The following is a 16,852-nucleotide window of genomic DNA, read 5'->3' on the forward strand; positions in this document are numbered from 1 at the left end:
TCGTACCAAAACTTTCGCAAATCGTTCGCATTGAATAAGACATCGTTCGGTCGTTCGCAATAGATACGAACGCAATATCAAAGAAATAGCAAAGAAAAGACTATTGCAATTACGTTCATAAGTAACGATTATCGTTCCATGGAAATGAGTGAACATTTTCAGGTCTTTCGCAATAGCGGTCGTTTGAGATCGTTAATCGTTAACGATTATGCAAACGATAATCGTCCGGTGGAATAGGGCCCTTAGTGTTATCCTCTCCACTCCTCCAGAGACAGATTCCAGTCCAGTCCTGACCAGCCTCATCCTCAAGATTCTCCATTCTATTCAAAGATCTGGGTGCCGTTCTCAAGTCACTATCTTCTCATCATCAACAGCAAGTATTAACGCAAGTATTAAGTAGTAACGCTATCACACTACGGCCTATTGCAGCATCACCCAACTGCTCAGTTATATTCAAGTCTGCCTATTCCTGATTGCATCCAGAGAGACTGTTGCTATTGACAATCACCGTGTTAATAAACGCACAACCACCGTTGTTTCTGAACCCTGGCATTGGTCTAGTTATTGGTGCCTTGAATAAGGGCAACAAAGAATTGTTGGGGCCCCGCATAGTCAGGTTCCCGTGGGTTAGTCACCTCCCCTCGTCCTATAACCGTGACCTAACATCTGGCAAGTGGCAACCCGGGTCCTACCTGCCACTACTAACTACTACTACCCCCAGCGGGTCACCCCATCCCATCTTTACACAAAGCGATAATCTGCTGAATCGGCCTGATTGGGCAGATTATCATTCCATGTAATAGGGCCTTAAGTCATACAAAAAGATAATGCTTTCTGTTCTGTAGAGAACATTATATCATAATTGTCATCACAGCCATGGTTACAATAAAATGTAACACCTAAATAAGGCAGAATCACACCAAAACCAATAGGCAGTGTTTGCAGCTCACCTCCTCCCCCTCCCACACAATGACCTCTGCACAGGTCAGGAAGCACTCTTTCATATTAGGCTATGTTCACACTACGTAAAAGTACGGTCGTTGTTGCCATTTGCAACAACGGCCGTACTTTGCACGTGTGTGCACATTGCCTCTGTTACTATGGGATCCCGGCTGGAGCGTACACACTTCGTATATGCTCCGTCCGGGATCCTGCACGGGGCCGCAAAGAACTGACATGTCAGTTTTCTGCGGCCACAATTCAGTGCCCGCATCAGAGCTCTGCGGCTGGAAAGTACCGGCCGGAATGATCCGGGCAGAGACCGGCTGTTCCGTGACCCAGCCGGGGTGACGGAACGGCCGGTCTCTTACGTTGTGTGAACATAGCTTTAGTCTGCTTTGTATGGCTGCTATATATCTCAAAATGCTGAACACTTTTTTACATAAATGGTTGGTTAAGTCACTGACTGATTTTATGGCTACACTACATATTACTTAATACAGGGAATATTTTATCTACAATTTGGACAAGTCCGGTGAAAATTTTTATTAAAGTATTGTATTGCCCCACTTAAAGTTATACAAATTACCAATATACACTTATTATGGGAAATGCTTATGAAGTGATTTCCCTGCACTTACTACTGTATCAAGGCTTCACTTCCTGGATAAAAAAGTGATGTCACGACCTGAATCCCAGAGCTATGCGGGCTGTGGCTGCTGGAGAGGATGATGGCAGAGGGATGTTCAGTGTCCCTCCAGTGCCCCTCTGGCATCATCCTCTCCAGTAGCCACAGATCACACAGCCAGCGGCGGATTATAATGTGGCCGGTTTGGGTGGCCACCTGGGGCCCAAGGCTTCGGGGGGGGCCCATGCCACGCCGCCCACATTATAATCCGCCACTGCACTTTCTTGTGACCACAAGCATTGTTTTGCTTGTGGTCCCAAGAGTCCAGCTCTTACTGTCACCGGCTGATGCGCGGCTGCCGGGGGGTGTCCCGTCCTATCCCCGGCAGCGGGGGACAGCTGGGGACAGACCAGGAGGCTAAAGACTCGACGGGGGAACGGATGGCAGGTGAGTTGTGTTTTGTTTTTTGTGTTAGAGGGGGACCATCTATAAGGAGGGAAGAGCGGGACCATCTATAAGGGGGGGAAAAGGGGGACCATCTATAAGGGGGGGAGAGGGAAGAGGGGGACCATCTTTAAGGGGGGGAAGAGGGTAGAGGGGGACCATCTATAAGGAGGAAAGAGGGGGACCATCTATAAGGGGGGGGGAAGAGGGGGACCATCTATAAGGGGGGAAGAGGGAAGAGTGGGACCATCTATAAGGAGGGAATAGGGGGACCATCTATAAGGGGGAAGAGGAAAGAGGGGGACCATCTATAAGGGGGGAAGAGGGGGACCATCTATAAGGGGGGGAGAGGGAAGAGGGGGACCATCTATAAGGAGGAAAGAGGGGGACCATCTTTAAGGGGGGGAAGAGGGTAGAGGGGGACCACCTATAAGGAGGAAAGAGGGGGACCATCTATAAGGGGGGGGAAGAGGGGGACCATCTATAAGGGGGGAAGAGGGAAGAGTGGGACCATCTATAAGGAGGGAATAGGGGGACCATCTATAAGGGGGAAGAGGAAAGAGGGGGACCATCTATAAGGGGGGAAGAGGGAAGAGGGGGACCATCTATAAGGAGGGAAGAGGGGGACCATCTATAAGGGGGGAAGAGGGATTCCGGGGGGGGGGGGGCCATGCCACCACGCCCACATTATAATCCGCCACTGCACTCTCTTGTGACCACAAGCATTGTTTTGCTTGTGGTCCCAAGAGTCCGGCTCTTACTGTCACCGGCTGATGCGCGGCTGCCGGGGGTGTCCCGTCCTATCCCCGGCAGCGGGGGACAGCCGGGGACAGACCAGGAGGCGAGAGCCTCGACGGGGAAATGGATGGCAGGTGAGTTGTGTTTTGTTTTTTGTGTTAGAGGGGGAGCATCTATAAGGGGGGAAGAGGGGGACCATCTATAAGGGGGGAAGAGGGGGACCATCTATAAGGGGGGAGAGGGAAGAGGGGGATCATCTATAAGGAGGGAAGAGGGGGACCATCTATAAGGGGGGAAGAGGGGGACCATCTATAAGGAGGAAAGAGGGGGACCATCTATAAGGGGGGGGGGAGAGGGGGACCATCTATAAGGGGGGAAGAGGGAGGAGTGGGACCATCTATAAGGAGGGAAGAGGGGGACCATCTATAAGGGGGAAGAGGGAAGAGGGGGACCATCTATAAGGAGGGAAGAGGGGGACCATCTATAAGGGGGAAAGAGGGGGACCATCTATAAGGGGGGAAGAGGGGGACCTTCTATAAGGGGGGAAGAGGGGGACCATCTATAAGGGAGGAAGAGGGGGGCAGCTATAAAGGGGAAGGAAGGGGGCAGCTATAAAGGGGAAGGAAGGGGGCAGCTATAAGGGGGAAGACGGGGGCCATCTATAAGGGGGGAAGAGGGGCCCAGCTGACATCCTCTGTGCTGCTGTGACCTCCCCTATAGATCAGCACCCTCCTCTCCTGACATCATCTGTGCTGCTGGGACATCTCCTATAGGATTAGCACCCTCCTCTCCTGACATCCTCTGTGCTGCTATGACCTCCCCAATAAGATCAGCACCCTCCTCTCCTGACATCCTCTGTGCTGCTGGGACCCTGCGACCTCCCCTATAAGATCAGCCCCCTTCTCTCCTGACATCCTCTGTCCAGCTGTGACCTTGGGGGGGGGGGCAACAGCAGGGGACCGGGTGAGGTGGCAAGATGTTTATTGGTGGCAACAGCAGGAAACCAGGTGGCAATATGTTTATTTGGGGCAACAGCGGGGAAACAAGTGGCAATATGTTTATTGGGGGCAGTGGAGATGGGGTGGACAATGCTTACTGGGGGTAGCAGCAAGGGACCAAACATTATGTTTATTGGGCAGGCAGTGTTTATTGGGGATGGCGTGGGGGGGGGGGCAGTAGCGGATTATAATGTGGGCGGTTTGGGCGGATTAACGGGGGGGGGGGGGGGCCAGGTTGGGTGGACAGCCCAGGGCCCAGGGTACATTTAATCCGCTACTGCGCACAGCTCTGGGAGTCGGGTTGTGACACCACCCTTTTTTTATCCAGGAAGTTAAGCCTTGATGCAGTAGTAAGCGCAGACTTCTCCATTAATGTGATGGGAATACATGTTTAGAGTCACCACTGAGGACACATAGCGATGATTTCTACAATACTGTACTTACTTTCTGATCTCTTTTAACAAAAGATACAGTATGTGAAAGGTTATGCAGTTCAAGACATAGGCGTTGATTGTAGGCTTTACAAATGACATCAATGTACTAAAAACAGCCACGACAAAGACAGCAGCACCAAACTGGCTCCTATGTACATAAGAGATAAAATGTTATTACATTACAAAAAAAAAATCACAGGAAAATGTAGGCAGACATATAGCAACTGCAGCTAGTTCTATCCACCAGGCCTTGTAATGTCCACACCGCAGTGGTGCTTCTTTCAGCTGTGTGTGTTGTGGCAGAGAAAAGAGCTATTGGTTCATTCCTCTGTCATTCAATCCTGTAGATAACATGCACCATCAAACCTGCAGCCTACAGGAGTCCAGGAGTAGATGAAGACCTCTGACCCTGGCTCTGACATCATCCATTGGCGTAAAAAACGCCACAAAAAAACCTACGTGTGAGGGCACCCTCAAAGGTGGATCTGTCTATACCTGTTGAGGAGTAGTTAGTGAGTAATGGTGCCTTTACACAGAGAGATTTATCTGACAGGTCTTTGAAGCCAAAGCCAGGAATGGATTTAGAAAGAGGAGAAATCTCAGTCTTTCCTTTATGACCTGTTCTCTGTTTATAGTCTGTTCCTGGCTTTGGCTTAAAAAATGTATCAAATAAATCTGTCTGTGTAAACGCACCGTGAGTAAAGTGCTGCAGAAGTGCAGAGCCTAAAGGCTGCATTACACAACACAATAACTCGGGGGAAGTGAGGACACCAACCTGTCAGTTTAGCGCTCACTTACCCTTAGTTGCCTACTTGCTGCCTGTGCTATTATATGCACAGAAAGCAGTGAGGGAGCATTGTCCATGTCAGCTGATCGTTGCCTTTGAACATGCACTATTAGGCTATGTTCACATGGCGTAAGGGACCAGCTGTTCCGTGAGCCGGTGGGTCACAGAGTGGCTGATCTCTGAAAAGATCACAGCCGGATGATCTTTTTGGCCGTAGGGTTCTGATGTGGGCGCATCTGTGCGCACCCGCATCAGAACTCCCCAATGCACACTATAAAGCTTGCGGCTCGCTCCATAATGTGCACTGACATGGTTTTCTGACATGTCAGTTCTTTGCGTCGCCGCGAGGGATCCCGGCTGGAGCGTATATGATGTGTATACGCTCCAGCCGGGATCCCATAGAAAGCAAGGCAAAGTATGTTTACAAAAATATAGGTTGTGTGAACATAGCCTTATGGTGTGTTTACACAGAGAGATTTATCTAACAGATCTTTAAAGCCAAAACCAGGAACAGACTATAAATAGGGAACAGGTCATAAAGAAAAGACTGAGATCTCTCCTCTTTTCAAATCCATTCCTGGCTTTGGCTTCAAAAATCTGTTAGATAAATCTCTCTGTGCAAATTATTACACTAAATGATTTCTTAAGTAAGGGTCCATTTACACAGAAAGATAGATCTGACAGATTATCTGCTAAAAATTTGAAGCCAAAGCCAGAAACAGACTGTAAACAGAGATCAGGTCATAAAGGAAAGCCTGAGATTTTTCCTCTTTTCAAATCCATTCCTGGTTTTGGCTTCAAATCTTTGGCAGATAATCTTTGTGTAAATGGACACTTAGGCCTTGTCCCGTAATTTACGGATCCGTATTACCGTATTCGAGTTAGTGCACATCAGTAGATTACAAGGATGCAAACCAATGCTGAAATAAAATGTCCTAGTGCAGACCCAGATTTTTCTTACGGATAATCTCATAAAAATCAACGGGATCCGCTATTATTTACCGATTGTAACCTGTTTAGCATCCGTGTTACCGTAAAAAAATACAGATGACTCATAGGTCATAAGGTTGTGGTTTTTAGCAACCACAACCAGGAAGAAGGAACTGCAGAAGCACATGTGCTTGCAAACAGAAGCACATGTGCTTGCAAAAGAGAAATAACTATTAACAGAACTATCTCACAGTTAGGCTGGGTTCAGACTACGGAATTCGCGTGGATAAGTTCCGGTGGATGCCGTCGCCTGTACCGGCTCGTGGCATTTCCGATTGTCCCATAGACTGAATTCTATGACCGGGCGGATTCTGCATTCCGTTTAAAGAATTAACGCCACTTCTTTCAGCAGAACGCAGAATCTGCCCGGCCATAGAATGGTGTCCATGGCACAGGCGGAGAGGTGCGGCGAACAAGTACAAGCGACGGAATCCGCCAGAACTTATCTGCGTGGATTCCATAGCTCGAACCCAGCATAAAGCAAACCAGAAATGGCTACGTAAAATGGCTGATAAGCGATCATGTGACTCTTTTTAGGGGTTGGGCCTAATGGTGCTAGGTTTTTTTTTTTTTAACCTACTCAACTTTATAAACTAGTATTGTGCAGACAGTAAAAAAATGGAAACACAGATGCAATACGGATGCCCAATCCGTAATTTTTAAGGATAGTGATCCTTCCCCTATTGGGAGGTATTGTATTTACAGTTAATTGTATTGCCCTAGAGCAAAAAAATACCCAAAGGGATAAAACGTAACTTTTATTTCTCTTATCTTAAACGTATCAATGAATAGTGCATGTGTATATACAGTGTTGTATTAAAAATAGCAACACAAAATTGGATAGTTCTTTGTTGGATGAGAAATTTGGTATAGCCTTTTATACGTATTGCATGCTTATCTGTAGTGCTGTATGCATCACTGAAATGCACGGTTATCATTGGGTTAACTTCCAATAAGCATTGCTATATTAAAGGCACGGCATAAGTCCATCCCTTTTCAGTAATAACTACTAGCTATAAATCTATTAGCAAGATCAGTGTAGCCGAAATGATATGACTTTAAAAAGTGTTCATAGAGCCACCGGGGGGCTATGATACACTAGCATTAAAAATCTAATACGCTCCGGAAAAGGCGCACACTGGTGCAGCCAAGCAAAAAGTGTGAGCTGAGGCTACGACTCAACGTTAGTCTATAAATTCGTATCAGTGCATGAATGCCCCCACAAATTGGTAAGCCCGATCCTGATTGTTTCAACCCTCATACATGTATGGCTACAGGAGGTGGGGTTAAATGCACATTTATTTATCTATGGTATTTTGCTTGACTATGTTTAGCCTGATCGCGTTCAATGTTGTATCGCCGCAGAAAGGGGATTTAATATAAACCACACCAACAACGCTATTATCACAAACAAGAAAAGATAAAATCAACTTAGCTGCCATACGTTATTGCATCATAACGTTACCAACCTAACAGTGAAGGTTGGTTTACCTCCCAGCTGGGAATCCTACCAGTATATCATCCGCATTAGTCACATTAAAGCGGACCTCATATGCCTGCCACAAGCTAGCAGCAAAAAACTAATGATGTATAAACAACAATCGACTATCCCTCTGTAAAGCCTACTGATTCCTAGAAATAAGGCAATACCATACATCTCCTAGTAGTTGCAAGTAAAGTGCATCGCACTAAATCAGTGGAGGTGAAGTTAACCCCATGATCACCGTGCATTTCAGTGATGCATACAGCACTACAGATAAGCATGCAATACGTATAAAAGGCTACATCAAATTTCTCATATAACAAAGGACTATACAATTTTGCGTTGCTATTTTTAATACAAAACTGTATATACATGCACTATTCATTGATACGTTTAAGATAAGATAATTAACAATCCGTAATTTTAGCGGATTGTGCGCGGGGACTCTACAGACTTGAAAACAATACTGAACGTGTGAATAAGGCCTTAGGCCGATAATCGTTGACTGCAATCCTTGGAGACATGTCCTTGCTGAAAGAAGTAATCATATTGGTCGGGGTGGTGATGATGACGGAAGAGAACAATAACCTCAGAGAAGACATTGCCTGTGAGTCACCAAATGTAATTGCACTGTAACTGCTAATATAGTCACAGTTTAGGAGGAGTATTAGTGTGTATTTAATGTTTTTATTCAGTGTTTTTGTCACTATAGTAGGAGTGGTTGTATAAAGTTAGCATTATTTAGGAGCATGTGGGTTAGCTAGATCTGTGTTCATGGGGGAATACTTATGGGGGTACAGGTGACTTCATTAGATAGGGGTAGAGGCACAAGTGACTTGCACGCAACTGTGAGAAGTTTAAGGTAATATGACTGCAGCAATTCATGTTCATAACTGCTGAAACTGTTTGTATTAGTCAAATTTCTCTTCATACTGTATAATAGAAAAACGCTTTCAGTCTCCTGTGCAAAGTGTCAAAGAAGCTTTCCCAAACCCCTGAAAACTGCAAACTGAGAAGCCTTCCATGCCTGACCCTGTTTGGGACTCAGCTTCCAGGAGACTGTCAATCAAGCAGGAAATTGAAAAGGCTTTTTAGCTTCCAGCTTTTGGGGGCTTGGAAAAACCTCTTTGACACTTTGCACTAAAGAATAAAAACATTTTTTTAATGTTCTGGAAGCACAGAACGTAGACTGATATATAAAAGGGACCATGTGTACATGGTACATTTTTGGGAATGCTTGTACATTTGAAATATGTCTAATTTTACAAAATGCATCAGTTTAGACCTTGTTTTCTTAAAGGGGAATTCCGCTCAAACATAACTTCTTATGTCAAAGCGGCACTAAGCCGCGAAACTGCGGTCACCCACCTTGTTTCCCCCGCTCCCCCTGCGAACAGCAATAAAAGCCGGATGGTCTGAACACACTGCTGGTGAGTGCCTCCTTTTATCCTTTATTGATTGTTCATAAATTCTTATATGTTGCTGCCCATGGTGACTAACAATTCATTCCATACTTGTTATTATGTATTTTGTCTCCTTCCCCCAGTTGTGATCCTGCTGCTTTCTGCTGAAGGCAAAGAAATCTGTGTCTGAGCTGTCCTGAACCACCTCCTCCCTCGTTCCTTGTGAGACAGCTCATGTATACAAGTTCCTGGCAGGCTGTATCTGCAACTTTGTAATGCTGGGAGGGTTAATCTGACATCAAGTTGCCAATGAACTCACTGTGAAAAATCTGCCAAGCATTACAAAATTGCAGATAAAGTCTGCCAGGGAATTGTTTACATAAGCTGTCTCAAAAGTTATGTTTGAGTAGAATACCCCTTTAATGACACAACCTCTATAAGCATACTTCAAAACTAGCCCATATGTCCCTCTTTGTAGCCTCTTCAATTAATAATTTCCTTTATCAACAGCCAATGATCAGTGAGAATATATTAGACATGCATAAAGTACTGCTATATAATGGATGAATACTACCTTCCTTTGATGAACCTTGGGAAATAAGGCTTTGGAAGCCAAACAGAGTATCCAAGGCAAATAACCCACAAGATGGAGATCTCATCCAGTAACTGCCCAAAGAAGCTCAACGTCATGTGGTAGTACATGGAGAAGAGACCTACATTAAAGTTATCCAATATCACTATATTAATTACACAAAAATGTAAGTTACATAAAAATGTAAATACAAAAAATAAATAATTACTGCATTTTAATATTGCATTGGAAACATGAATATTGTTATATGGAGAAAAATGAGAATACATTTGTACAGACCAATCATAATGAACAGGATCCAGACAAGATGAACAGTCAAGCTACGTTTGCATGCATATGGATGTAAAAGGTACATCATGAGAGGGCCAACCAGAAGAAAGGCAATATTAGTAACCTGCAGAAAAATAAAATAGATAAAAAGTATCATGTTTTAGATTGGTCTTGTTTATGGGAAAACTGCATCTGAGTCTGCATCTGATAGACTAGCTATACTATACATACATAAGATAAAAGGAATGAAAAACCGTAAAAATGGTACCAGTTGTGCCAGATTTAAAGTGTCACTGCTGTTTAAATTTTTTTTTTGCAAAAATCAATAATAACTTTTAGCGCTCGTTTGCTCCTCGTTCTCCGCTCGCTGCTGCCGCTATTGCAGGCAGCGGCAGTGAGCAGGTGAGTGTGGGAGGGACCGCGGGGAGCTGCGGGGGGCTGCCCGGGTCATCACTAGATCGTCCAGGCAGCCCATAGAGGATGGTGGCGGTCTGCTGCCGCCGCTTCTATTCCACAGACGGATCACTGCTATCCCAGTCGTTTGCTTTTCAACATGCTTAAAAGACAAATGACGCAACGATCAGCCGAAATGAACAATGTTGGCTGATCGTTGCCTTTTATTCCACGGGTCAATTATCGGCCGATCATTCCGTGGAATAGGGCCTTAACCCTTTGTTCTCTGCTCTCTGCTGCCGACTAATCTCCCTCCTCCCCCCTACCTCTTTATAGAACAGACAGGGCCCGACTGTGTTAAAGCTTCGAGATTTCCTAATAATGAGCAGTGAATGAGAGAGAGGAAGGAGATGGGGACCTGGGGAAAGTCGTTTTGAATGCACATAATGGCATGTTTGCCTAATAAACCCCATTACAAAGTTTCTTAAAATCGCCTGTACTATTTTATTCTGCAGAACAAAACGAAACAACAGTGACAGCAGTAGTTTGTGCATACATACCACTTAATCTATGACAGTCATGTCAAACTCTGGCCCACGGGCCAAATCTGGCCCATGGTGCCATCACTTTTGGCCCGCCAGGCAATTTAGAATTTGAATTACATCTGGCCCTCCATGGCTGCTATATAAGAGACAATGGGGGAGGGCTGGCTACTATTTGAGACTATAGGGCAGGGATGGCTACTATGTGAGACTATGGGAAGGGTTGGCTACTATATGAGACTATGGGAATGGTTGGCTACTATATCAGATTACAGAGAAGGGCTGGCTACTATATGAGACTACTGGGGAGGGCTGGCTACTATATAAGAGACTATGGGGGAGGGCTAGCTAGTATATGATACTACTGGGGAGGGCTGGCTACTATATGAGACTACTGGGGAGAGATGGCTACTATATGAGACTATGAGGGAGGGCTGGCTACTATATGAGACTACAGGGGAGGGATGGCTACTATATGAGACTATGAGGGAGGGCTGGCTACTAAATGAGACTACTGGGGAGGGCTGGCTACTATATGAGACTATTGGGGAGGGCTGGTTACTATATAAGAGACTATGGGGGAGAGCTGGCTACTATGTGAGATTCTGGGGGAAGGCTGGTACTATATGACACTATGGGGAAGGCTGGATACTATATGACACTATGGGGGGCTGGCTACTATATGACACTATGGGGGAGGGATGGCGACTATATAAGACGGTTGGGTTGGCTACTACATGGGGTAATATTGGGGGAGGTTGGCTATTACATGGGATCGGGTTAATTATGTCATAGCAAATTATTATGTCATTTATCATAGTGCACAGTGGTGGGAGATGCACACGATTGATAATGCCAGGACTGCGGCATTCACGCTTCAATAATTATCAAGGTTGGCCTGTGACTTTGTCCAATTTTTTTTATTTTGGCCCACTGTGTATTTAAGTTTGACACCCCTGTATTAAAAGCAAAATGCTATATATTTTTTTGCCTTCTGTCCAAAGACAAAGAAGGAAATGCTTCAGAACTGTGCCAGACCCAGCAAACAGTTGCTAATTCTTGTGAAAACCTTTGTGTGTACCTTTTTGCCAGGTCTGCGCCACACAGCCAGGGGCGCAACATTGTGGCATAGGGGTGCAGACATAACTTGTAGCATTAATCTAAGGCCAATAAATCTAGCATGTGTAATAGAATGGCAATTTAATTCAGATACAGCGGTCTTGATAAATTATTTCCTACATGGTTATACAGTAGGTATGTTCACACTAGCAAAAGATGCACTGTTGTTGACGTAGGCTACATAGTAAAATAGTCTATTGTTTTCTGCCTCTTGTAAATATATTACTGATCTATAGCTATCACAGATACAGGTTCAGGCTATGTTCACACAACATCTTTATTAAGCCGTTTAAAGCAAATAACTGTCATCATTTGCATAGATCGTACGTAATTTGGCACTAAAATGACAGCCATTAAAAACGCGGAATGGCCTAAAAAAGGCGTTATGTGAACATAGCCCCAGTCTGATAATCTGCCCTCGGATCGTTCCTATGGGTCAGGCTGTGCAGTACAGGGAGAGGAGATGATGGAGGACTGCATCGCTACAGACAGGTGAATATGCACTTTTTTTTTAATTACACAGGGAGCGGGCTGACAAGGGGAAAGCCTACATGGGGGGTGAGGGCTAACCGCCATAAACAATGTTTTCATGGGGTATGGGAGCCAAGTAGCAGGGGACATGACTAACACCATGGGGATACTATCTACTGTGTGTGTGTGTGGGGGGGGGGGGGGTATTACCTACAGTGGGATGCCTAAATTGGGGGATACTATCTCATCGAGAATAACTACCATGGTGTGTACCTACAGGGAATACCAATGTGGGTGGATGGGGGGTTAACTACCAGGGGCGATTAACTTCAGGGGGGGGCTTCCTGCACAGAGAGGCCTAACTATTATATGGGTGCACATACTGGACTTTACTACTATTTGGATGCACTGAGGGGCATGACTAGTAGATGGCGCACATTGAAGGCCTAACTGCTATTTGGAGGCCCAGAAGGGCCTGATTACGATATGGGGAAACAGAGGGGGCCTATACTTATATTGAGGCACAGAGCCCCTACTATATAGGGGGACAGATTCAGGCCTTTCTACTATGTGAGGGCATAAGTATTATTTTAGGGCCTAGATACTGAATTGGGTTATAAAGTGGAAAGCATTACAGTGTGGAGCAATGCAGATGGAGACATTGTATAGAGGTGAGGATGGTGCTGAAGGAGGTCACTCAGCTTTCCCAACATCTTATACTCAGTATGATGTGGTCACCCAGCTTTCCCAGCATTTTGGATTGTAGTCAGGGTAATGGAGGTCACCCAGCTTCCCCATCTTGTATGCATCTTGTATTCAGTATGATGTGGTCACCCAGCTTTCCCAGCATTTTGGATTGTAGTCAGTATAATGGAGGTCACCCAGCTTCCCCATCTTGTATGCATCTTGTATTCAGTATGATGGGGGTCATACCAGATTTCCCACCATCTTATACTCAGTATGATGTGGTGACCCAGCTTTCCCACCATCTTATACTCAGTGGCTGGTCGCCTCAGTAGACCTGTACTGTACTAAAAGCCATATCAGCACAATCGTGCTAATTGGTTCCCTTTAAATGACCTCTCCAGCCCTTACCTATTATTACCCTCCTCACATCAGTGCAGGGAAGGTAGATGGCAACCCAAACCTGTACTTCTTCCAGCTCTACTGTTCCGACAGTTCAGATGAGGTCTGCAGTCCTTCCAGTCAGTTATGACCAGGGAATTCCTACTGCTCTGTGTAAAGGGGCCACAAGTCACTTTGTCAATGTAAGTCTATCGGAAAGTTTCATGTCAGCACTGAGCCGTCCCATATACTTATACAGGAAAGTAACTTCCAACCCCTTTCATAGGGCACAGGAGGAATTATCTGGTCTCAAATGACTGGAAGAAGATCCTATCCAAACTGACAGTGTCAAATTCTTTTGTAAAATCCAGGTACACTATGTCCAAAGCTGCCCCCTATCCAGGCTTTTACTCACCTCTTAATAAAAACATATTAGGTTGGTTTGACAACTTCTGTCCTTAGTAAAACCATGCTGATTATCCCTTATAATACTATTAGCCCTATATATTCCTGGATGTAGTCCCTTATAAGCCCTTTGAATAGTTTCCCCACAATCGGTGTTAAGCTTTCGGGTCTATAGTTACCTGGGGAAGTCCTAGAGCCCTTTTTGAAGATTGCCACTACATTTGCCTTACGCCAGTCCCTTGGCACAATACCAGTCACCAAAGAATTGATGAATATTTTGTACAAGGGTAAAGAAATTACAGAATTGTTCCCTTAGAACTTTGGGGTGTAATCCATCAGGCCATGTGAGCTTTGCTTACATTCAGTTTTCTTAAATTATCTTGGACCATATCTACAGTAATGCAGTTCAATACATTACACGTGTTAGCAGCCTTGCCCTGCCTACCTCAGCACTGACACCGCCCATCTTGCCTCCATCCTCTTCTGTTGTTTATACAGAGCTGAAGATCCCATTCAGTAAGGGCTCTATCACATGTGATAATTGGCTCAATCAGGCCGATTTGGCCAAATATAGAGGCAACAATCAGCCGATGACAGCGATCATCAGCTGATCATGTCTTTTAGTCCTGACCTAAAATCATCGGCCGCTGGGCGCGCACCACTTCGTGTAATATCAACGCGCAGCTAACAAATAAGTGAAGAAAAGTAATAAACCGTATATATTACCTCTGCACAGTCCTGATGTTCTTCTGCCCTCTGCTCATTTCCCAGAGCCACCCCTGAAGCTACAGCGGTGGCGCCAGGAAGTGAGTAGAGGGTAGAAGAACATCGGGGCCACAGAGAGGTAATGTATACAATTTAAGGGCTGCACGGACTGTTAATGATGTCCGTTTAGCCCTTGCTAAACATTTGGGCAGGAGGCGTTGAGCATCTAATACAGCCCTGACTCTTTCTTTTGAATCCCAGTAGTTAACTCCCTGTCATCATTGTTTAGGGGTCCTACATGCTCTGACCTTGGCTTTTTTGCATTAATATATTTGAAGAATTTTGGGGGGGATTTGTTTTGCTATTTTTGATCACCTGTCTTTCATTGTGAATTTTTGCTACCTTTATTACCTTTTTACACGTTTTAGTAAGCTCTTTATAATTTTTAAAGGCTACAGCTGACCCCTCTGATTTGTATTTTTTTTTATGCCTTTTTGTCATTTGTAGCCCTTTTAACCTCATTTGTAAGCCATGTGGGATTTGATTTAAAGCGTTTATACTGTATTTGTTACCTATAGGATTAAATTTAGAAGTTACTTAATGTCCGGTGAAAATATTTATTAAAGTTTTCTATTACCCCCCAAAAGCTATACAAATCCCCAATATACACTTATTACGGGAAATGCTTATAAAGTGCTTTTTTTCCCTGCACTTACTACTGCATCAAGGCTTCACTTCCTGGATAAAATGATGATGTTACGACCTGACTCCCAGAGCTGTGTGGGCTGTGGCTGCTGGAGAGGATAATGGCAAGGGGACACTGAGGGACACAAAGCACTGGAGGGACATTGAGCATCCCTCTGCCTTCATCCTCTCCAGCAGAATCTGACGTGGATTACGTCAGATTCCATGGACTACGTCAATGACCGGCGTTTTTTTTTTTTTTTATAAAATGGTCAATGAGGGGTGTGGGGGTGTTTTTATTTGAATAAAAAAAATTTCACTTGTGAATGGTCTTTATTTCTTTACTATATAGACTTAGTAGTGGAAGCCGTCTAATAGATGGAATCCATTACTAAGTCGGGGCCTAGTGTTAGCCGGTATAAAATGGCTAACACTAACCCCCCCATTATTACCCCAGTACCCAATGCCACCAGGGGTACTGGGAAGAGCCGGGTGCCAGTGGTCCCAGAGCGTCTGGTTATGGAAATAGGGGGGACGCTATGCGTTTTTTTAAAATAAATAAATAAATAATAAAAAAAAAACGCATAGGGTCCCCCCTATTTTCATAACCAGCCAGGTTAAAAACCAAGCAACAGCAGCCTGGTAACACCAGGGTGGGAAGAGCCATTGGTTTAGGCCCTCCCCAGCCTAAATCTTACCAGCCTGCTGCCGCCCCAGTCCAGAAGCGCCAATTTTGGCACCCGCTCCGGGACCACTGGCACCCGGCTCTTCCCAGTACCCCTGGTGGCATTGGGTACTGCGGTAATAATGGGGGGGGGTTAGTGTTAGCCATTTTATACCGGCTAACACTAGGCCCCGACTTAGTAATGGATTCCCTCTATTAGACGGCTTCCACTACTAAGTCTATAAAGTAAAGAAATAAAGACAATACACAAGTGAAAACATTTTGTATTCAAATAAAAACACCCCACACCCCTCATTGACCATTTTATTTAAAAAAAAAACGCCGGTCATCGACGTAGTCCATGGAATCTGACGGAATCCACTGGATACCGATATCTGAAAAACAAAAAGGGAGAAACACACAAAAAACACACAAACAGGAGCACAACACCCATCATTGTGAGTGGTGTTGTGCACCTTACAGTATGCAGCATCTTTACAGATCGCTGCTTACAGTCTGGCCCCCAAGGGGTTAAGGGAGGATGCATTGCATCCCCCTTAACCCCTTGGGGACCAGACTGATGTCAGACTGCACCCATACCAGCAAGGAAGGGGTTAAGTGACCCCCCTTCCTTACTGGGATGGGTGCAGTGCTGGGGAGGGGGTGGGGAGAGCTTTATACTCACCCTCCCATGTCCTGATGTGTCCTCTTCGCTGGTCCGCAGCACAATGAAGTCACTGTGCTGCGGACCCGCTCATTATATGTGCGCTGAGCCGATCAGCCAATCAGCTGAGCGCACATATAATTTAAAATGTTTCTTCTAATAATGCTATTGTGATAACATAATTAGAAGAAACATTTGATGTTTTAATTAAAGTAAAGTATTGATTATTACAGTTTGCTCTTTTACCGGCAATATCAATTAACGGCTTAAAGAGCTTCATGTAATAATTAATATTTAATTAATAAAACACATTTTCGTTGTAATAAAATCAGTTTCGTTGTTCAATAATTTAATCAAATCAATCATTGTGCAATTAAATATACTGTAAAAAAAAAAATATATAAATATACATTTATTTATATATATATATTTAT

The 16,852-nt window shown here is 44.7% G+C and overlaps 1 protein-coding gene across 2 annotated transcripts in view; it reads right to left on the minus strand.

Annotated features, from left to right (window-relative positions):
* The window catches only part of ACER1 (alkaline ceramidase 1), an 88,939-nt gene that overhangs the window by 47,667 nt on the left and 24,420 nt on the right, over window positions 1-16,852 (minus strand). For both annotated transcript variants that reach the window (XM_069976645.1, XM_069976644.1), the window contains exons 3-5: window positions 9,716-9,830; window positions 9,419-9,557; window positions 4,192-4,329 (exon numbers count right to left, since the gene is read on the minus strand). In XM_069976645.1, the coding sequence (XP_069832746.1) occupies window positions 4,192-4,329; window positions 9,419-9,557; window positions 9,716-9,830 (392 nt within the window). The remainder of the gene's footprint in view (window positions 1-4,191; window positions 4,330-9,418; window positions 9,558-9,715; window positions 9,831-16,852) is intronic.

This window comes from Dendropsophus ebraccatus, chromosome 7, assembly GCF_027789765.1.
Source record: "Dendropsophus ebraccatus isolate aDenEbr1 chromosome 7, aDenEbr1.pat, whole genome shotgun sequence".
NCBI classification, from domain to species: domain Eukaryota; kingdom Metazoa; phylum Chordata; class Amphibia; order Anura; family Hylidae; genus Dendropsophus; species Dendropsophus ebraccatus.